Source organism: Mustela erminea, chromosome 3 (assembly GCF_009829155.1).
Source record: "Mustela erminea isolate mMusErm1 chromosome 3, mMusErm1.Pri, whole genome shotgun sequence".
NCBI lineage: Eukaryota > Metazoa > Chordata > Mammalia > Carnivora > Mustelidae > Mustela > Mustela erminea.
The window spans coordinates 93,935,249-93,958,377 of NC_045616.1; the positions used below are offsets into that span (position 1 = coordinate 93,935,249).

At 39.9% G+C, this 23,129-nt stretch overlaps 2 protein-coding genes and 1 pseudogene across 8 annotated transcripts in view; 1 reads left to right on the plus strand and 2 right to left on the minus strand.

Annotated features, from left to right (window-relative positions):
• Nucleotides 1-23,129, minus strand: part of RAD50 (RAD50 double strand break repair protein) — a 230,906-nt gene that overhangs the window by 96,346 nt on the left and 111,431 nt on the right. For 3 of the 7 annotated variants that reach the window (XM_032336768.1, XM_032336767.1, XM_032336766.1), the window contains one exon: nucleotides 3,221-3,304. The exons of 2 other annotated variants lie outside the window; for them this stretch is intronic. In XM_032336768.1, coding sequence (XP_032192659.1) covers nucleotides 3,221-3,304 — 84 coding nt within the window. Of the gene's footprint in view, nucleotides 1-3,220; nucleotides 3,305-5,050; nucleotides 5,711-23,129 lie in introns of all 7 variants that reach the window. 2 more of the 7 variants (XR_004284081.1, XM_032336765.1) reach the window with 1 other exon arrangement.
• Nucleotides 613-730, minus strand: LOC116587458 (annotated as a pseudogene).
• Nucleotides 15,146-17,066, plus strand: IL5 (interleukin 5). The gene is made up of 4 exons (XM_032336775.1): nucleotides 15,146-15,312; nucleotides 15,516-15,548; nucleotides 16,613-16,741; nucleotides 16,850-17,066. Exons 1-4 carry the CDS (start codon nucleotides 15,169-15,171, stop codon nucleotides 16,946-16,948), a joined length of 405 nt encoding a protein of 134 aa, XP_032192666.1. The 5' UTR covers nucleotides 15,146-15,168; the 3' UTR covers nucleotides 16,949-17,066.

Sequence of the window (23,129 nt, forward strand, 5' to 3'; positions counted from 1 at the left end):
TTATGTTTGATGCTTCTTCTCTTATACGCCATTATCCAAATCATCAACTCATCTGTTGGTACTACCTTTAAAATGCATGCATCCCAAATCCAACCATTTCTCAGCATTTCTACCATTACCACCTTAATCAAAACACCAATATATCTCACCTGAATTATCTCAAAATCTCCTTTATTAGTCTCTACCCTTCTACCCTAACCACCTGCAAATAGTTTTCTCTCAGCTGCCAGACTGATTGCTTTAAAATACACACCATGCCCTTCTCCTGCATTAATTCTTCCAAAAGATTCCTATTTAAATGAGAACAGAACCCAAGGGCTTGCAGAAACTAGTCATATCTCTCTGATTTAATTTTCTACCAGTCATCTCCTCGCCATTTTGCTCCTCCTTGTGATTCCTTGAACATATCAAGGATGCACCTACTTCTGGGTATTAACACTAACTAGAATGTTACTCCCAGACTGTGAATGACACATTTTCTCTAGAATGAATATTTAAAAGATAACTCTGGTTGCTGGGGGGTGTGGGGGACTTCAAAAGAATGTGGGTAGAAACACCAGTTTGTAGACTACTGGAAAAACTCAAAATGAAGACGAAGGTAGCTTAGACTGGGAAAGGAGCAGTGAAGATGGAAAAAAGGGATAAATGTTAGACATCTTAGCGCAACGGACGAACCTTACCTGGGAGAACCATCTTCATGGTCATGGTATCTCCCCTGCCAGGTAAATATCCATGGATATTTGAAAAAACTAATGAAGAACTGCTTATCAACTGGCAACAGGGGGAGACGAAGGAATCAATCAAAGGATGACACACCAGGTTTTGGCATGAGCAATGTGTGAATTGTGGTATCATTAAACCAGGTATGGAGGTAGTACCAAACTTGAGAATGTGAGAGGAATGGGGGAACAAGGAACCATGAGTTCTGTTTTGAACATGTTAAAAAGATGCCCATTTAAATTTCCAAACAAACAGCTGGACACAGATATCTAGGGTTTAGGAAAGAAGTTTGGGCTAAATATATAAATCAAGAATAATATGCACATAACCAGTACTTAAAGCCATGAGAATGAATAAGATCATCCAAGAAGAGTAAGGCAAAAACAGACTCAGTAAATGAGACTAAAATATGGCCAGTGAAAAAGGAGGTATGAGATAATGGTACTATGGAAGCCAAGAGCAATGTTTTTTAAAAAGGGAGTAAGAAGCTGTATCAAATCTTCTGAGAAGTTACTGAGAATTAGAAAATGACCATTTTATCTGGCAACATGAAGATTACTGGCAGCTTTATAACAGCAATGCTAGCAAGGGAGGGGTGGGAAAGAAAACCTGAACAGAGCAGGCAGGGGACAAATGAGAAGCAATAAAATAAAGACGATGAGTATATACAACTCTTGTGAACTGAGCTGTAAGACTGAATGGAGGTAATAGCCACATGGTGATCTGGAGTAAAGGGAGAGGTTTTTGTTTGTAGACTAGAGCTACTACAGCATGCTTATATGAACGATCCTATGAAGAGGGAGAAAGTGCTAATATAGAAGAAAGTAAATGAAAAGGAAAACACTTCCATTGACAAAACGGACTGACTGGTTCCAGCCTCCAAGAATAGTTGGCTGCCTTTGGATAAAACAGTAAACAATTTACCTTTAATACAAGAGAAAAAAACAGTACCAGTACAAATGAAGCACAGTTTGAAAGACTTGAAGACTGGAAAACAAGGTACTTTTTATCCGATTCCTAATTTTTCAATAAATTACAAGGCAAGATCAACAACTGAGCAGAGCAGATTGCAGGTTTAAGGAAAGAGAAGGTGGGGCGCCTGGGTGGCTCAGTGGGTTAAGCCGCTGCCTTCGGCTCAGGTCATGATCCCAGGGTCCTGGGATCGAGCCCCGCATCGGGCTCTCTGCTCAGCAGGAAGCCTGCTACCTCTTCTCTCTCTGCCTGCCTCTCTGCCTGCTTGTCATTTCTCTCTGTCAAATAAATAAATAAAAAATCTTTAAAAAAAAAAAAAAAAGGAAAGAGAAGGTGTGAAACAGTCATTGTAGAGGGGGCTCTGTCAATGTACTAAATGATTTTACTATCTCTAAGAGAAAAGTTTAAAAATATTTTCAATTACAGTTACCTTCAGTCATATAAAAGTGACCATCAATAGGGGGTCAAATGATAAAATATAAACTCAGTGGATTAATTTCAGTAATTAAAACCAATGAAATAAAAGTGTGCATATATATATATATATATATATATATATATATATATATAGCATGTCACTAAAAATTTGATTCACACAATAGTATAAAATGCTCCCACTGTTTTGAAATATTTACATTTGAGTGTATTTAAATCCACACACAAGTATGTAACACAAAAAAGCCTGAGAAATATACACAAACTATTAGGGAGACTGGCAGGCAGCTGAGAGAGGCGTATGAAATCACTGCATATATAAAACAAGAAAAACCTATAAGCAAAAATATGTAGTAAAAAAAATCTATGTCCTTTACACTCGATAACGGTATAAACACTGTAATTCAAAGATTCGTACACAAAGACTTAAACTATGGCACATTTTAATGAAAAACTAAAAGCAATCTAAATTTAAGAAAATTATGCAACTATTAAAAATGTTCGTAGTAGGTTACATGTTTAAAGAAGGAAATATTTCAGATATACAAGAAGCATAAAAAATAAAATCTAGCCAAACATCTAGATTAAGAATTTAATTTATTTGATGACATGGGACCTTATGATAATGTTAAGTGGGGAAAAAACACAAGAATACAAAATTGGGATATAACTTTAGCTATGTAAGATTGTATGTAAAAGAGAATTAAAAAAAAAAAAACATGAAAATGTTAACAGTGGTTGTCACTGGGTGCCAAGACTGCGGACTTTCCTATCTTTTCATACTCTTCCATTGCCAGGTTTTCTAAATAAGCCTTATCACTTTTATAATTGCAAACACTATATTTTGGGGAAAAAAAAAAAAAAAAGAAAGAAAATACTTAAGTTCAGGGCACCTGTGTGGCTTAGTTGGTTAACAATCTTCCTTCAGCTCAGGTGATGATCTCTAGGCCCTGGGATTGAGCCCCACGTTGGGATTCCTGCTCAGCCTCTCCTTCTGCCCTTCCCTACTGCTCATTCTCTCTCCCTCAAATAAATAAATAAAATGTTAAAACAAACAAAAACCCCCAAAACTTAAGTTCACTAGCACTATTACCTTGGGATCATGAACAAATGTATGTCCTTTGGTTCCAGGAGGAAAATCTCCAGTACAAATATATTTGAGACATTCAATGATGGTCTAAAAAAATAGAAAATTTTATTACTTAGTAATAAGAGAACCATTTATCATATCATTTATCATAACATTTATCATAAAATGATAACTTGTTATAAAAATATTATCTACCACAGGAACTATAAGATAAAATTTGATACTATAAAACCTGTAGGGGCACCTGGGTGGCTCAGTGGGTTAAGCCGCTGTCTTCGGTTTGGGTCATGATCCCAGGGTCCTGGGATGGAGGGCCGCATCAAGCTCTCTGCTCAGCAGGGAGCCTGCTTCCCCACCCCCCCACTCCCCCACCTGCCTCTCTGACTATGTGATCTCTGTCAATTAAATAAATAAAATCTTTAAAAAGAAAAAAAACCTGTAATATAGATATGATTAGATGTTAAAGGATAACTGCATGGAAAAACTACTAATTAAAAAGGTATATTAAAATAAAATAAATTATTATTTTTAAAAAGTCCTCTATTTCCCATTAAAACTTTTCAAACTAATTTAGTAACAATGGTTAATGTAAAATATGGTTACCATAGTTGATGACAGCGTTTTGTAGAAATGAAATTAGCTGAGGGTAGAACTTAAAATATTCTTACCAAAAAAAAGGTGATCGACGTGTTAATTAACTAGATAGGAGGGATCCTTTTACAATGTACATTAAATCATCCTGATATATATATCATCCCGATATATTATATACGAAATGTAAAATTTCACACCCCAATAAAGCCAAAATTTTTTAAAGTTAAATTTTAAAAAATGGCTAATAGCTATGCATGACTATGTGCCACCTATTTTACTAACCACCCACCTTTACATACATTAACTACTTAATTTTCACATTCATCTTAAGTTGTAGAAAACTTTTTTAATCTTCATATGAGAAAATTAAAGCACAATGCATTTGACTCACTCTTGCCCAGTCACACAGCTAATTAAGGTGAGCAAATTATATGTATTTGCACAGCTACTGTTCACAGTGTTCTCCTTCCAGGAGAGAGCTTAACAGAATTCTAGGTACACAACAGGCATTCAATAAATAACTTTTTCACATAAGCGCAAGTTGACAAGAGTGTAGCATTCAATGCTCAACTCGAAACCTCTCTGTACCCTTTTTGTTTCGTTTGGTCTTGTTATACAGACAATGCCCTGCTTTTTCTCAAACCACCTTAAAGAGAAGCCAGTCTCTTGGCTACCCTCTTCCGGTAAATGAATGCCACTCCAGGGTCCAACTCAAATTTCTAAACATTCCCTGGACCTTAAGAAGTAAAAGTAAATAAGCTGTTCTCCAACTTTCTATTATGACTCGGTAAGAGTCCTAAACTCTTCTCAGAAGTTCCTATGTTTAACATATTTTATAACTTTTTAAGTAATTCCTATAATGGGACAACTGCCAGGAAGTGAATGCTATGTTTTGGGAGCAAGTGTTTAACAAAAAACAACAGTGCAGACTAAAAGGCTTCCTACAAGAATATAAGCTCGCTGAGTACGCGCGCGGGATTCTCAAGCCAACCTTGTCAATCCAACAAGCTTGGATACCCTAACAAAGCTGGTCGCGCGTCCTAATGAGCTGGGGTCCGCAGGCCACACCGGGCCACGCCCAGGGGCCGGGCCCCACCCACTTCCTGGAGCCCCAAAAGCTGAGCCATAGGAACGCCTCGCCTCTCGTCCTTATCACTATTCTGGGCTGCCCAGACATTTCACCCTCCAGTTCCCAAGACATGACGGCCCGTAAACTGAAAGGGGCTACTGAGGACTTACCGTCTTCCCCGCCCCATTAGGTCCAACCAAAATTGTGAGTGGGCTGAAAAAAGTGATAATTTGCTTATCTTTGTCCTCTATTCCAAAACTCCGCACGCCCAAAATGCTCATCTTTTCGATCCGGGACATGTTTGCAAATGTTTCTTTTCTCAACACCAGGGGCCTAGAGCCCCCGCCCACCAAGACTTAGCGGTGCCTCCGGCCGGAGCAGGGCGAGCGCGCGCTGTGAGGGCCCGCGAGACTCCAAGTTGGGAGGCTCAAAGGGGTAGCGAAGGCTCTGGCTGGAACTCTTCCTCCCACACCGGCTTCCTTCTGGCCTGACGAGCGAGAGCCGGGGTGAGGGCCTGTCCCGGGCTGCACGCAGTAGACGCGAAACGGTACGCTCACAGGTTCCCGCCGCGGCCGCCCCGCGGGTCACGTGGGTCGCTACGACCAGCGTGCATTTACGCCGCAGGCCAGGAGCACGCCGGGAAGTCGTAGGTTCGCGGTGCGTGCGCAGCTCTGGCTTCCGGGAGCAGTTCAGACCGGGTGTGTCTTTTGCTGATGGCCTCGCAGTCCTCTTGCTTACTGGGTGCGGCGGGGCATCCTTAAGAGCCCTGACTCTGAGGAAGGCAGGCGCTTGTGACAAACAGTGGTTACCTAAGTGTGATCCTGGGATGCCTGGAATGGAAGAGAGTGCGGTGTGAGCTAATCTCAAAACTATTTTCTAACAATAGAAAGACGTCACTCCATTTTTCATTCTCTTTCGCTTATGTACGCACATGACGTATGGTGACGCCATCGCAATGATGGCCCTTAGAATGTGCGCTTGTATATTTCTTGTGCTTTAAAAAAACCTCAATTTTAATTTCCAATTGAGTAAATATTGATAGTTATAACTCACATCAAAGCTCTTTGGGGTCTGCAGTGATTTTTTTTAAGAGTGTAGGTGTTTAAGATCAAAAGTTGGGGAACTCCTATAGTAGACCAAAAGCCAAATGCAGTTACAAAACTATAAAACATTACGCAAATAGAATGTGAAAGAAATCCATTCCTCCAAGTATCACCACAAGAATAGACACCTTTAAAATAAGAGACTGTGTACTATATTGGGTACTTAAAACTTTGCTGACAGGGCAGATCTTGTGATAGTATTCTTATCATGCACATAAAAAGTTAAAAATAAGGAGGGTGGGAGCAAACTTTTGGAAGTAATGGATATACCAATGACATTGACAATAGTGATGATTTCCCTGGTGGTTTATACTTAACCTTTTTTTTTTAAGATTTTATTTATTTATTTGACAGAGAGAGATCACAGGTAGGCAGAGAGGCTGGCAGAGAGAGAGAGAGAGAGAGGGAAGCAGGCTCCCCTCTGAGCAGAGAGCCCGATGTGGGACTCGATCCCAGGACCCTGAGATCATGACCTGAGCCGAAGGCAGCGGCTTAACCCACTGAGCCACCCAGGCGCCCCTATACTTAACCTTTGAAGCCATCAAATTGTATATATTAAGTATGTACCGCTTTTTGTATGTTAAAAAAAATTAGTGTTTGTGTGATAAATGTTAAGTAAAATAAGAGAAACAGTTACTAAAAAATGACTGAATATTGCTTTCTGGAACCCAATTTATGGAGGGCTATCACATGCAAGACCTATAAGAAAAATGACAGAAATTACAAAACAATAGTGGAAGAAATTAAAATCAAAACAAAACGTTAGGATTATTGATCCAGAAAAGTGTAGGAAATCCCCACCAATCACATAACCCCCAATCATTTACAGAACTTAATACATAAACTAAAATGTTCATGTCAAAGGATGCAAGTGGGGAAAGCCAGTGAGTACTCTCTTGCTGTAACAAGTAAGAGGAACATGAAAGCATCAGTTATAGTAATACACATTTTAAGTTACTAATGAAACACAACAGATTGAAACTTACAGTAATGCTTTATGTAACAAACTAAATATAATCTTAAAGATAGGCAAAGACTAGAACCCATTTTTAAATTTTTTTGAGGGGCACCTGGGTGGCTCAGTGGGTTAAGCCTCTGCCTTCCACTCAGGTCATGATCCCAGGGTCCTCGGATCGAGCCCCGCATGGGGCTCTCTGCTCGGCGGGGAGCCTGCTTCCTCCTCTCTCTGCCTGCTTCTCTGCTTACTTGTGATCTCTGTCTAATAAATAAATAAAATATTTTTTTTAAAAAAAGATTTATTAGAGGGCACAAGAGAGAAAGAGCGCCCGGCGGGAGCACAAGCAGAGGAGAGGGGCAGAGGAAGAGGGAGAAGACTCTCCACTGAGCGGGAAGCCCAAAGAGGAACTCTGTCCCAGGACCGTGGGATCACAACCTACGCCAAAGGCAGATGCTTAGCCAACTGAGCCACCCAGGCACCCCCAGAGACCAGTTTAAAAAAAAAAAAAGATTTTATTTATTTATTTGACAGAAAGACAACACACGCAGAGTGGCAGGCAGAGGGAAAGGGAGAAGCAAGCGCCCCGCAGAGCAGGGAGTCTGATGCACATGAGTTTCCCGTGTATAACATACTGATTCAATAAATTTGTACTATATGCTATGCTTACCCAAAGTGTAGCTACCATCTGTCACCATACAACCTATTACAATACCATTGACTATATTCTTCCACTATAATCTTAACATGAAGTACCCAACATTATTTCTTATGCGTTTGGTATTCAAAAATTAACTTGAATCTAATCATACTTTTATACTTGGCCTCCAGTTCACAGGAATTAGGATTAGGTTAATAACACCACAAGGATGGAAAAAGGTTAATCTGGAAGGTGGAATGTGTTATAAGACACTGGCCCAGGCTCTCAGATCAGTGTCATTAAAACCAAGGGCTGCTATAGATTCTAAAAGACTTTTAAAAAAAGATTTATTCATTTTAGAGAGAGAGGGCGAGAGCAGGGGGAGAGGAAGAGGGAGAGGAAGTTAGAGTATTAAGCAGACTCTGCGCGTGGCACAGAGCCCAACTTGGAGCTCGATCTCACAACTCTGAGATCATGATCTGAGCCACCCCTAAAAGACTTTACTTTTAAAAAAGATACAACACATGGTCCCAGATTGGATCTTTGTTTGCACATAGAGATGTGAAAGGAATTTGGGGGATACACGATACACAGTAGAAATCACATGCTAAAAAATTATTATTGTTAATTTCATTATATTTGATGTGACAGTATCTTGATACGTAAGAAAATAATTCTTTTTTTGAGATACATATGATGTGTTAATGATGGAGCATCATGCTTTTCTGTAATTTACTTTAAAATACTTCAAGAAAAAAACAGCAAACAAGAAAAAAATTGACGTGACAAAATAAATTTCACGACAAAAAATTCAACTTTATGACAGTTTTATAGGAAACTATAAGACTAAAAGAACAATCCTAGAAAGGGGGGTAGAAATGAATTGCAATAAAAAAGATTAATCCCTAAAATAAAAAGAACTGAAAAAGCAAACTAGTCAAGTTCCTGTTTCTCAGTAAACTATTACTAGAAAGTGTTTTATTTTGCTTATACCATAATTAATGAAATGAAAGATAAAACTACTATGAGATACTATTTTATACTTATTAGTGAATCTCTTTTTCCTTATAGTACTTTCTGACACAAATTCTTTTTTTTTTTAAAGATTTTATTTATTTATTTGACAGAGAGAGATCACAAGTAGGCAGAGAGGCAGGCAGAGAGAGAGAGAGGAGGAAGCAGGCTCCCCGCTGAGCAGAGAGCCCAATGTGGGACTCGATCCCAGGACCCTGAGATCATGACCTGAGCCAAAGGCAGCGGCCTAACCCACTGAGCCACCCAGGCGCCCCCTGACACAAATTCTTGTATTAATATTGATACATAAGCTTTCTTTTGATTATTGTTTATCCAGTATATTTTTCCATCCCTTGGTTTTCAAGCTTTTAGTATCATTTTGCATTAACTATATCTCTTGAAAACAGCTGAGAGATGATTTTTGGTAGAATTTTACAGTATCTGCCTTTTAATAGATGAGTTTAATCTGTTTTCATTACTGTGATTCATGATGAATTTGGATGTATTTCTCATATCTCATATCTCTTTCTCTTTTTCTTTGCTTTTTCTCCTTTCCTGGTTTCTGGTTTGAGCTTTTTTTAAAAAAAAAAAAGATTTTATTTATTTATTTGAAAGAGAGACAGTGAGAGAGAGCATGGGAGAGGAGAAGGTCAGAGGGAGAAGCAGACTCCCCATGGAGCTGGAAGCCTGATGCGGGACTCGATCCCGGGACTACAGGATCATGACCTGAGCAGAAGGCAGTTGCTCAACCAACTGAGCCACCCAGACACCCTGACTGAGCTGTTTTTTATGCCCTTGTTTTATTCTACTGTCTTGAAAGTTGTACATTCTATTCCTGTTCTTTTAGTGGGTCCTCTTAAATTTTTCACATGCCTATTTTGAAATCTAAAGTTAATACCTTTTTTTTTCATTGAGTGATAGGAAAGTTTATTGAGGGATAGTACAAAGTTCCCAAAGAGAGAGGGGACCTGAGAGGGTTGTCCTAAAGTTAGTATCTTTAGGAAATTTCTAAACAGTACAAGAACAATAAAATGCACCAACTCTGATTACTGTATCTCCCACATTATCATTGTTTAGCATTTTTGTTCCTCATTGTCTTGAAATCCCCTAAATAAATTATTTTCTAATCAGCATTATATAGGTTTACCTACATATTCACCAATCTTTTTGATTACCATGGCTTCTTGCATCACATCTTTCATGGGGGTTCATCTTGCTCATTATATCAGCAAAACTGTTAAACTAAATTTCAAGGAAAGAAATCTATCCCACAGTGCTGATAGCAGGATTAAACAAAGCTATGTTTGTGAAAGCGCTTTGTAATTTGTAAAACACTGATATGCAAGGGATTTATTTTTTGTCCGTTTCATATTTTCAGAGGGGTGATCTGGTAAAATGTAATAAGAGCTGTAAAAATGACCACACATGTTCCTTGGGATAAGGAAATATTTTTAGAAATTATACAAAGAGCTTTCTAGCAGCATTGTTTATAGTTATGGAAGACTAGAAGCAATCCAAATGGTCAAGTAAGCTATAGATACCAATTTTATCTAATACCACGTAACCTTTAAAATAATAAGTAGATTCATGAAAGAGAGGTATTTATAAGCAAAAAGATAAACACAGTGTCATACCCATTGATTGCAACCCTATGAAGCTATCTATGTATTAGTAAGGATTGGAAGAAGTCATCAAAAAACAAACAGTTGCTATGCCGAGGGGAGGAAGTTCTGTTTATCTTCCTATAATGTTATTTATTCAATAAAAAAGAATTATTTTAAAGATATGTTTGGGGATTGAAAGCATCGAGGTTAGAATAGGGTCAAAAAAAAAAAAAAAAGAAAGGAAGGAAAAAAAGTGATGCTATCTATCATTTTACATTTAGTCACCACAAAAAAAAATTCGTGGCATCTTGCCCAGTTGATTGATTAGAATCAGTTCATAGAAAAGTCATTTGACCTTAAATGACTACACAGTTAGTAAAAACCACACTTACCAGTTTTTAAAAAACATGTTGCCAATTTGGAAGCCACTAGTAGAGATAAAGGTTTTGGGGCAAAAGTTTGGATATTACCCACAAATACAACTTTTCAATACTATTTGAAATTCTTTTACATATTTACTAGTAGTTCTTAAAAATTCCAAGTACTGATTGCTAATTTTCTGCTCTCCTAAAATAATGTGGGTTTTTTTAAATGCCATAGTAGTTCACATAGTAGTTCACATTGGTCTCTAGAGCTGAGGCTTAAAGTTTTGCTTTATCTTTTTTTTCAAGGAGTCTGCCAAAGCTTTTTCTATTAATTGAGGCTCCCAGCCTCAGGGAATAGATTCCTTGAGTTTCCATAATATTCACATTAATTTTTCAACTAACACAACCATGTACCTGCTTATTCATTCAGGTTTTTTTTTTCTTCCAACAAACAGTACCTACAATAATAGGCTAGCTCTTGAGGACAAAAAGGTTAATTAAATAAAATCTTTCTACTCAAGTAGCTCACAGTCTAGTGAAAAGGTCCTGAGTGCAAGACATTTACAGGATGCAACGTCTTTTTAATAATGAAAGTAAAAACAACCATTAACTTTTCTCAACTTGCAATGCTTAAAAAAAAAAAAAAGATTTTATTTATTTATTTGAGACAGAGAGTGAGAGAGAGAGTACAAGCAGGGTTGGGAGGCCACGGAGGGGTGGGGAAGAAGAAGACTCCCTGCTGAGCATGGAGTCTGATGAGGGTCTCGATGGAGGACCCTCAGATCATGACCTGAACCAAAGGCAAACGCTTAACAGACTGAGTCACCCAGCAACCTTGCAATGTTATTTTTTAAAAAGATGTTATTTATTTATTTGACAGATATCACAAGTAGCAGAGAGGCAGGCAAAGAGAGAGGAGGAAGCAGGCTCCCTGCTGAGCAGAGAGCCCTATGTGGGGCTTGATCCCAGGACCCTGAGATCATGACCTGAGCCAAAGGCAGAGGCTTTGAGCCACTGAGCCACCCAGGTGCCCTTGCAATGTTATTTTTAACAAACTTTAAATAGTTTTTTTTTTTAAGATTTTATTTATTTATTTGACAGAGAGAGATCACAAGTAGGCAGAGAGGCAGGCAGAGAGAGAGAGGAGGAAGCAGGCTCCCCGCTGAGCAGAGAGCCCAATGTGGGACTCGATCCCAGGACCCTGAGATCATGACCTGAGCCGAAGGCAGTTTTAGAGTTGCATAAGTTGCAACAATTTTATAGAGAGTTCCTATATATCCTGCACCCAGTTTCCTGTAGCACATTTGACACAACCGAGGAACCAACAGTGGCACATTACTAGACTCCATTGCTTTTTTTGGAATTTCCTTGGTTTTATCTACTGTCCTTTTTCTGTTCCTGGATTTCACCCATGATACCACATCACATTTAGTCACCATGCTTGGACTTCCTGTACGGTGAATAGTTTCTCAGACATTGCTCCTTTTTTTATGACCTTGATCCTTTTAAGGAGTGTTGACCAGGTATTTCTCCCTCAATTTGGATATATATGATGTTTTTCTCCTGGTTAGATAGAGGTTATCGGGTTTGCTGAGGAAGATCACAGATAAAATGCCATTCTCATTACATCATGTTAAGAGTAGTTGCGATTAATGTAACTTCATTGATGTTGACCTTGGTCACCTGTTTGAGGTTTGCTAGGTTTCTCCATTGCAAAGTTCGTCTTCTTATAATCTCTTTCCCATACTATATTCTTTACTTTTTATAAAAGAGTTTATTTATTTGAGAGTGAGAGAGAGAGCATGAGCAGGCGAAGGGGCAGAGGGAGAGGGACAAGTAGATTCCCCTTTGAACAGGAGGCCCACACGGGGCTTGACCCCTGGACCATGACCTGAGCGAACGCAGATGCTTATCTGACTGAGCCAGTCAGGTGCCCACCACACCATATTCTTTAAAATGAAGTCGCTGTGTATCCCACGCTTCAGGGGGATGACGCCACCGTTCAGAGGGTGGAATAGCAACAAAAGTTAATCTCCTCTGCACAGGAGATTAAAATAATTACCCTTTGTATGGAGTTTTACATTAATAAAGCTCTTTTAAATACATTATTTTATGGTCTTTGCTATGAGAGAGTTTGAAGTCAGGTTTGGGAGATCAGTCCCACAGAGGAAAAGTTAATGAATTAGGACATTTTAAGAAATCTAATTTTGTACACTCATGCTCATAGCAGCATTATTCACAATAGCCGAAAGATGCAAGCAACCCAAATGTCCACTGACAGGTGAATGAAGAAGCAAAATGCGGTATATGATACGATGGAATATTGTTCTGCCTTAAAAAGGAAAGGAAAGAAAGTTCTGTGCAATGCTACAATGTGGGTGAATCTTGAAGATCTTTTCAGTGAAATAAGTCAGTCACAAAAAGACAAGTGCCATATGATTCCACTTACATGAGTTACCTAGAAGAGTCACATTCATAGAGACACAAAGTAGAAGCATGATTACCAGGGGCTGGGGAGAGGGGAAATAGCTGTTGTTTAATGGATGTGGAGTTTCAGTTTTGCAAGATGGAGTGTACAACATTGTTAGTGTACACTTTAAGTGTACGTTTTAAGTACACTTAAAAATGGCTGAGATATTATATTTTATGTTATGTGTATTTTACCATAATAAAATATTACTCAAAATATTATTTTGAATAGAAGGGTTTTTTTAAAAATAACTAGCCCTCCCACCTGACCCACAGTTATACTGTAAATCAAGGGCTGTACAGTGGTACCCTATATCATTTTTTAAAAAATATGAATTGCCAGCATTTAAAAATCAGGAAGTTATACATAATAAGCAGGCTTTTGAATTCTTTAAAAAAAATGGGATGATCTAGCAACAGAAATCCAAGGGTGTCACATGGCAACAATCGTCTGAAGCTAAGTAGCAGTCCAAGACTTTAGACAGGTCATTCAATGCTGCAGTTTACTTAGTCCCACCACCTTTGCTGTGCTACACCTTGTACATTCCATTGATCTGCACAGCCAGTGAGCACCTTGGGTGGGGGTGAAGCTTGCTTCCAGCTACAGGGAGAGCTAGTCAGTATAACGCATATCCCAGCCACTGTTCAAGGGTGAACACGAGGTCCTTTGTCACAAGGAAGATGAATTCTAGGACTTCTGATTGAGCAAACGGAAAAGCACAATTTGCTTTCTCCTGCCACCCAGGAACAGGACACATAACGATCCAGGAGATTTGACATCATCTTGGGACCACAGTTGGAGACCTGGCCGACAAGAAAGCCAAGGAAGAATCACCAAGACAAGCAAGATATAAAGGAGTCCCTACCCTGGACCATTTGGTTGTATGATCTAATAATTCCCTGTTTGGCTTCAACCAGCTGGGGTTGGGTTTTTGGTCACTGGTAACAGGAAGGATCCTAACATAGTTGCCAGTGAACTTGACCCTGCTAAGTTTTGATGGTCTCTGCTCTAATCACCATCTTTCTGCAAGTATTTTAAATTCCTTTTAAGGAATGCCGGTGTGGCTCAGTCAGTTGAGCCACAGCCTTCGACTCAGGTCATGATCCTAGGGTTGTGGGATGGAGTCCCGCATTGGGTTCCTTGCTCAACGGGGAGGCTGTTTCTCTCTCTGCCTCTGCCTGCCACTCTATCTGCTTGTGCTCTCTCTCTCTCTCTCTCTGACAAATAAATACACAAATAAATAAAAGCTTAAAAAAATAATTCCTTTAAGACAGATGGGTCTAGGGGTGCCTGGGTGGCTTAGTTGGTTAAGTGATTGGCTTTGGCTCAGGCCATGATCCTGGAGGCCTAGGATCGAGTTGCACATTGGACTCCCTGCTAAGCATGGAGTCTTCTTCTTCATCTGACACCCCTCTTCTCATGCTCATTCTCTTTCTCTCAAATAAATAAATAAAATCTTAAAAAAAAAAAAAAAGAAAAAAACCAGGGGTGCCTGGGTGGCTCAGTGGGTTAAAGCCTCTGCCTTCAGCTTGATCCCAGTGTCCTGAGATTGAGTCCTGCATCAGTCTCTCTGCTCAGCAAGGAGTCTGCTTCCTCCTCTCTCTCTCTCTGCCTGCCTCTCTGCCTACTTGTGATCGCTGTCTGTCAAATAAATAAATAAAATCTTTAAAAAAAAAAAAAACAGACAGATTGGTCTAATAACAATAGTGATAGAATTTAGTTAACCTGAAAAAGACTTTCCCAATATTTATACATTCTGGTATAAAATCTAACGGTGTGCATTATACCTCTCCTTTTTATACACATCTTTAAAGAGGAAATTCAATCTTCCAATTTTAAGAAATGCAAATGTGAGGCAATAATTCATCAACCCAAAGATTTTCTTTGTAATAGAAAATGTTTTTAAAGGGGGAGAATTAGGGATTTTTATAATTATTAAAAGATAAAGGCAAAATTATTTTTTTAAGATATAAGGCATTGGAAACATTTTGTATTACGATATGCCATTATTAAGCATCCTCTATCTGATTGTTAGAAATTATTCATTTCCTCAAAGATAGAGAATAAATTGGTTGGGGATGCAATCTTGTAGTATGCACTTTCTTTGCCCAAGGCAAACACTGAGCATTTGAGAGCTATGAGACTGCTTCTGCATTTGAGTTTGCTAGCTCTTGGGGCTGCCTATGTTTCTGTCACTCCTGTAGAAGATCCCATGAACAGACTGGTGGCAGAGACCTTGACACTGCTCTCCACTCATCGAACTCTGCTGATAGGTGACGGGGTAATTTTTTTTTTTGATTCCAGCAGTCTTTAAAAAACATGGGTTATCATTGACAGTGGCTAATTTTTAAAGATCTGTTATTAATAATGAAATTATGAGTGTTAGTAATATATAATGCATAGCCATGTTACTAGGAAACATTATATTAAAAGTTATGAATCTTAAAATATGTTAAAGATGAATGTATTTCTTTTCCTTTTCAGAACCTGATGATTCCTACTCCTGAAAATAAAAATGTAAGTTAAATTGTTATTTGACAAAATGATTGCATGAATCAGTTTTGTATTTTAAGCTACAAAGAATTAGTTAACCTTGGGATGATTTAATTTGACCTATTTTGTTTTTATGCGTGTGGATGTGAATGTATGTGCTTTTGAATATTAGGAATGGTGTTAGGAATGACTCTACCATATTAAGTAGAATCCATTAGGCAAGTGCATCAGGCCCTTTTCTGATGTTGTCAGTTCTACATCTCAAAGAGCCTCATGTCAAGCGTTCTTTCCAGAAAAATTCCAAATTGGGTGAGAGGTGCCTCCCAGTCTCCATTCACCTCTATCTATGGCTTTCCTCACTTTGAAGTCTTTCTGTAAGTACCAGCAACTTAGGGTTATATTTTTAGAATTATGGTCAATAGACATTTAAATATACAGTGAAGTCTCATATTAATAGTCATTTCTTAAATGATTTTAACTCTAATGGAAATATATACCTTTGGAGTATGTCATGGTCATTTTAAAATGTAAAAGATGTGCTATCATTAGTCTAAATAGAATAAAATCACCACTTAGAACTGTCAGAGGAAACTCTGATGTAAGGTAAATCAGTAATGTTGCATTATATTTCTTAAACACTTTATTTCTCATTAAGCATTTAATTTATATCATTTGTCAAACTCAATAATTATATAAATATCATTTACTTACTAAAAGTATAGCTCAGGGTGCCTGGGTGGCTCAGTTGTTTAATCAGCTGTCTTTGGCTCAGGACATGATCTCAAGGTCCTGGGATCAAGCCCCACATCGTGGTTCCTGATCAGGAAGGAGTCTGCTTCTCCCTCTCTCTCGACCCTCACCCCACTATGCTCTTTCTCTGTCTCTCAAATAAATACATAAAATATTTTTTTTAGAAAAGGAAGAAATTATAGGTCAGTATGAGGTGGTTTTCCACCTGGAAAAGAAACAAGGAAAATACTTTTGGGAGAAAGGAACTTGTGTAAACTCCACAAAACAAAGTCCAACTTTTTGCACCAAATTTTTATAGCTTGTTTTATTTATATTTTTTAAAAATTTTCTTCATTTAGCACCAACTGTGCATCGAAGAAGTCTTTCAGGGTATAGACATATTAAGGAACCGAACTGCACAAGCAGCGGCTGTGGATAAACTATTCCAAAATCTGTCTTTCATAAAAGCACATATAGACAGCCAAAAAGTAAGTTAAAGATATTTGGTGGAAACTTAAGTATATTTTTCTAGCTGGGTCTGTTTTGACAAGAACTGACAGTTTTCCTACAATACCTCTTGTCTGCTCTTTTCACAGAAAAAATGTGGAGGAGAAAGATGGAGAGTAAAAAAGTTCCTAGACTACCTGCAAGTGTTTCTTGGTGTCATAAACACTGAGTGGACAACAGAAAGTTGAGACAAAACTGACTTATTGTAGTGAAAGATTTTTGAGGAGAAGAAAAATCTTTTGGAATGAGAATGAGGGCCAAGCAACTGTGGGGGGGGCACTTAATGATCGGTCGTAGATTTAAACTTCAGAGACAAAGTAGATATTTCAGGCAACCTACTATTTCACCTCCTCACACAAGCAGAAGGCATAAAAATAAAATGTTAGAGACAATTTCAGATATCCGATCATGGAATTATTTTCCTCCAGTTTGCTCCAGGCAAAATAAATATGTACTTTAACCTTATTTAACACAACATTCTGTAAAATGTCTGTTAACTTAATATTTATTTATGAAACAATTAAGAATTTGATAAATTAATATTTATATCAGATCATGTTATGTTCCAATAAAACAAAAATAAACAACTCTGATTCAGTTTGTTGCTGGTCTCTGTCCTACTCTTTTTTTTTTTTTTTTAAAGATTTATGTATTTATTTGAGACAGAGCGTGAGCTGGGGAAGGACAGGGAGACAGAACATCCAAGTAGACTCCAGCTGAGCCCAGAGCCCGACACAGGGCTTGATCTCACTACCCACGAGATCAGGACATGAGCTGAAACCAAGAGTCTGGCACTTAACTAACTGAGCCACCCAGCCATCTCTGTCTTACTCTTGAAGTTAGCACAGTCTGTGTGAAAACACACTGAGTTTGGAGGGAGAGTCTGCATCTGTGCTGGCTGAGCATTCCTGTCTCCCTGGTGACAGAGGTCGCAGGGTTGCTAGGCCAACCACAGGCGGAAGTGATCCAGTAGGCCTTAGTGCGGATGTGGGCAGCAGGGGCTGAGCATGGTTTCCTCGACACAGTGTACCAGAACCTGGGAGGATGCATGTTAAATGGTAGGTGACGAATGAATGAAACTTCCAGGACTGGCTGGAGAATTAAAATGACTTTCAAGGATCTTCCTGGGAGGAGGAGAGTGTAAAAGTCTGTAACTAGGTCTCTTCCTGGCCAGTGAGAAGAATTTGGCAGACCAATCCCACTGCTGGTCCAGGGAGGGAGGCAGGAACCCTCTTGGTGGAGCCCAGAGCACGATGGCCTGGGAGAGTTCTTCCTCATCTCACTGAAAAGCTGGGAGGCACTTATATTCAGAAGGCTGTGTTCTAGAGGGGTCCATCATCCTGTATTCCCAGTCGTAGAGCAGTAGCAGTTCAGTCTGCCTGCCTATGACAATCAGTACCATAACTGAAGGTTCTTCTGCTTGAGGAAATTTCTCAAGGATCCAGAAAGTATGTTCTTTAAAATAGATTTTAAAACTGAGATAGAACTGGAGGAGAGATCCAATAAGAATATTCAACTATGCCACTGACTCCTTCATTCATTTACTGATCACAGGGTCTACACTGCGTGCTGGGATACAGTTGCAGGTGTAGGCTGGAGGTTCTTACCGATGGGTGCCATTACCCCATGCATTATCTGCATGGATTGTATGGGTCACACCTGGTTTGTGTTAAACAACCACTCTGCTGTGTCTGGGCACAGGACAGGAGGCAGAGTAGTCAGACATAGAGTCTCAGGTCAGAGAATACAAAACCTTCCATGATAAAAGACAAGTTTTCCTTCTAGCACAAACCAGGCATGGTGGTTAATGCTCTGTCATGGCCCAAACCCACAACTGTGCGTCCATCAAGCCCTGAGAGTTGGAGCCGAGCCGAGGAAGATGGGTCAGCACAGTACTGTGCTGACTGCTCTAGAAACTGACTGGAAACAGGAAACTCGATTTGTAAAGAGACTGAATGTCAACTTAATTCCATTCAGCAAATATTTATTGAGCTCCCAACTGGTCCAGGACTGTTTTAGGGACTAGGATCTATCATGAATAAAGCAGACAAAATTCCCTGCCCTTGTAGACTTATATTCTCTCTCAAAAAAGGTTATTTTTCCACTTACTTATTTTTAAATTTTATTTTTGTGAAGATTTTATTTCTTTATCTGACAGAGAGAAATCACAAGTAGGCAGAGAGACAGACAGAGGTGGGGGGGCGGTGGGAAGCAGCCTCCCTGCTGAGCAGAGAGCCCGATGTGGGACTCGATCCCAGGACCCTGGGATCATGATCTGAGCTGAAGGCAGAGGCTTAACCCACTGAGCCACCCAGGTGCCCCCTCCACTTATTTTTTTTTTAAAGATTTTATTTATTTACTTGACAGAGAGAGAGATCACACGTAGGCAGAGAGAGAAGGGGAAGCAAGCCTGCTTCCTGCGGAGCAGAGAGCCCGATGCGGGGCTCAATCCCAGGACACTAGCCGAAGGCAGCGGCTTAATCCACTGAGCCACCCAGGCATCCCATATTTTTCCACTTCTTTATGAAAGTCCAGTACGGTGCAGGTGGATTTAAGACTGGAATAGCCTGTCTGAAATCCCACTCACAAACTCTTACCAATCTACCAGGGCTCAGAGAAGCTAAAAGCAATCTGCACTGTATACAATCAACCCAAATGCGACTTCTTAGATGTACCAAGGGTTTTAAAGGCAGAAACTATGATCCTCAAACTGATTCTACTTTCCCTGTAGAGGGAAAAACATCCAGATGGCCCCTGGCAGATCATATCCACTGCACCCTCACCCAAAGCTGCTGATCGTGGGGTTCCAGAACCCAGGGTATCGGGGATGATGAATGCAGCCTCCATGTAATAGGACTACCTTCTTAAGCCTTATTTTTCCTCTCAAAAGCTTATCCCACAACAGGGCAACCACTCACTCTATCTTGGGGATGTCACTGTGCCCCCCCAGTGAGAGGAGCCAGTGTGAGTGAATAGGCTGAGTTTTGGAGGGACACAGAGGACCCTTCCCAGAGAACATCTCAAAGTAATGTGTCCAAGGGGCACCTGGGTGGCTCAGTGGGTTAAAGCCTCTGCCTTCAGCTCAGGTCATGATCCCGGGGTCCTGGGATGGGGCCTTGCATCCGGCTCTCTGCTCAGTGGAGAGCCCGCTTCTCCTTCTCCCTCTTCTGCTCCCCGTGCTTGTGCTCTCTCTGACAAATAAATAAATAAATTCTTTTAAAAATTAAAATATTTTTTTAAAAAACTGCACCACAAAAAAATCCAAGAATATATATTTCTGAGCCCCACACTGGATCTATGTCTGGCTCTGTGTTCAGTGTGGAATCTGCTGGAGATTCTCTCCCTCCCCCTCCGTTCCTCCCCCACTCCACCTCTGTCACACACATGCACCTGCACACACTCTCTTATTCATAAATAAATAAATAAATAAATAAAATGTGTTTGCTTTTTTTTTAAAAGAGGAAAGTCTGAGTATGTCCTTTACCAGTGCATGGTTATTCTGATGAATGGTCTAGGGCCCTCTGGTAAAGGATTGAAGAAAGAAAGCTTACTCCAGGGGCACCTGGGTGGCTCAGTGGGTTAAAGCCTATGCCTTTGGCTCAGGTCATGATCCCAGAGTCCAGGGATCAAGCCCCACATCGGGCTCTCTGCTCTGCAGGGAGCTTGCTTCCCCCTCTCTCTCTGCCTGCCTCTCTACCTACTTGTGATCTCTGTCTGTCAAATAAATAAATAAAATCTTAAAAAAAAAAAAAAAAGAAAGAAAGCTTACTCCATGAAGTAGGATTCTAGAGTCCCTCCTATTTAATGAATGGTTACTGGAATCTGGGAGATGGATGAAAGGTCTGATTTTTTATTGTGATGGCTCTTGCACACCTCAACCACAAGCTTTTGATTGTATCTAACTACCCATACACTGAATAGCATGTTGATCAATTATCCACCTCTCTTGCCTCTTGAAATGCTTTACTATATTAGCCACCACTATAAATCCAAGGGTCAAAGTTACTTTATATAGCCTGACTGCTCATTGTAGTAATTATGACCACTTTGGCCTCTGCCTTCCTAGGAATTCCATCTTGCCCACTGATTATCGGGGAGCCCATGTCAATGGCAGCATCCCCCACCTTCAATCCAGCTTATGGAGAACTTCTACTACCAACCTTTGCAATGATGCCTGTTTCTCCTCACTAAGGTGTCATGTGCTATGATAGCAAAAGGAGTGCTCTCTGTGACCTACAGAGAACATGGCCAGATAGTGGGTACTCAGACCATATACAATACATCTATCTAGTATTCCTACTTCCTGAGCTATCTGCCCTCATCTTCAACACGATGGAAAGGAAATTCTGGCATCTCCATTTCATCTTCTGTAGGCTTCTAAGAGACATTCCAGTAAACTGTTAGGATAAGCTCTGAATGTTCTTGACAAAACATTAAATCCTGCATCATAGTGAGTAGCCCCCCATCAATGAATTCAACTCTATCTACTCAACTCTTTATTCCTCTGGACTAACAGGATCCACTTGGCGTTAGATTCTGACAGTACATATCTGTAAGCTCCAACACACCTGAATGTCAGCTGGGAAGCTAATGCCTCTCACCTTCGAACACACCTTCTATACTCTAGTAGACCTGGGACCCTGTGAACAAGGTTCTCTCTTGTCAGCTGATTCTGTTAGGATCTATCAGTAGGGGGCGCTACACTAGGAGGCTGGAGGAAGAAGGGACTTGCTCATTCCTGTTTGCCTACTATTCCTTGTTTTTGCCTCTGATTCCTGTCATTTACATTCCTAATCCTAATATTAGTGTTACCCTGGCAGCAGCAGTTCACTCCAGTAGAAGAAACCGGTTACAGTTTGTAGTTTTGCCAACATTCATTCAAAAACCTTAGAGTATTTCATCCCAAGACTCCCAAGACCCCGGCACCACTCAACCAGCACCTTCCCCCCCTAAAGATCTGGATCCTATTACCATCTGCCCCTTTTCTGAGCTCAGAAACACCACCAGCTGCCAAGCTTTGATCTTCAGGTCTGGGAGTTTCTTCCCCTAAGGTTGTATGTTTTAATAATTCTAACCTCTTCCCTTTGATCTCCAGGAATAAGGGCAATAGCGGCTTCCCACAAATCACCACCTTCATAATACCTTATTGCTCCCTTTCTGCCTCTCCAGTTATCCGATACCTGCTTAACAATTATTTATATTCAATTCTCTCTATTGAAATAGCTGGTATAGTTTCTGTCTTCTGATTGGGCCCTAACTGATATGAACATTCTGAGCTCTAATTCTGATTACTGACCTGCAGATAGTGGGGAGTGTGAAGAGGAGAAAAAATATCATCTTGGGAGGCACCTGTTTCAAGAGAAATAATTTTTATCTCTTTAAGCAAGGAGAAAATAGTCCACTTTGGCAAGGGGGAAAGGGCTGCTACTTCCAGTTAAGGAGAACTCAGAAGAATTTGGGGTTTCAAGAGTCTCAGGTTTTCTCACCCATCTGTTCCTTTCCCAGGTCTTACAGTCCCACACTCTTGTTATAAGGTCCTACACTTTGCCATAGGTGCACAACTATTCTCCTTTGAAGCTCTACAAAGACCTACAAATGATCAGACCCTGAGCATAATTCGCAGCTCAGTCTGCCCTGTGGCTGCAAGAGATAAAGGTCTCCATTTCTTAAAGTTTTATTTATTTGGTAATTTCATGTGGTGTAATTTCATGACCCAAGATCGAGAGTCTCATGCCCTTCTGACTGAGCCACCCAAGTGCACCAAGGGTCTCTTTTAGAGTTGCCATGGAAGTCTGCTAGCATTCAGAGTGTACTTTAAATTGGAATTAAATTTTTCTGAGCCTATCCCTCTTTTTTGGTAAGGTCTCCAGGGCTATCAGAAGAGTCATTGTGCTTTGCAGTTGCAATTGAATTGCAATTAACATAGCTCCCATATATTTCACCCACTTCGTCTTCCATTGCTTTGCTCCCCATCTGCACTTTATCCAAATTAATCAATTAAAAGCTTAAAAAAAAAAAACAACCTCCAAAGCCACTGCATGCTAGAAGTCAGTCTGCATAGCATCAGCAATAGGTTCCTATTATTTCAGAGAAGTGAGCAATTAAACTTCAAAATTTCATTTCGAGGGTTTGTTACATCTGATACCAACTGTCCATAGCTGAGGATTTCTCAGAAAGCAGAGCCTGAGGCAAGCAATAAAGAGCAGACACTTAATTTGGGAGTTATAAGCTTATATTGGTTAGGTTGAGGGAAAGAGGGAGGTGAGGCAAGAAAGACATGCTGCAGTGTGGTGTGATACATTAGTGTACTGGCCCCAACTTCACACCAAGGTGTGAGCAAGCATAGCAAATCTCCCTGCAGGTACATGT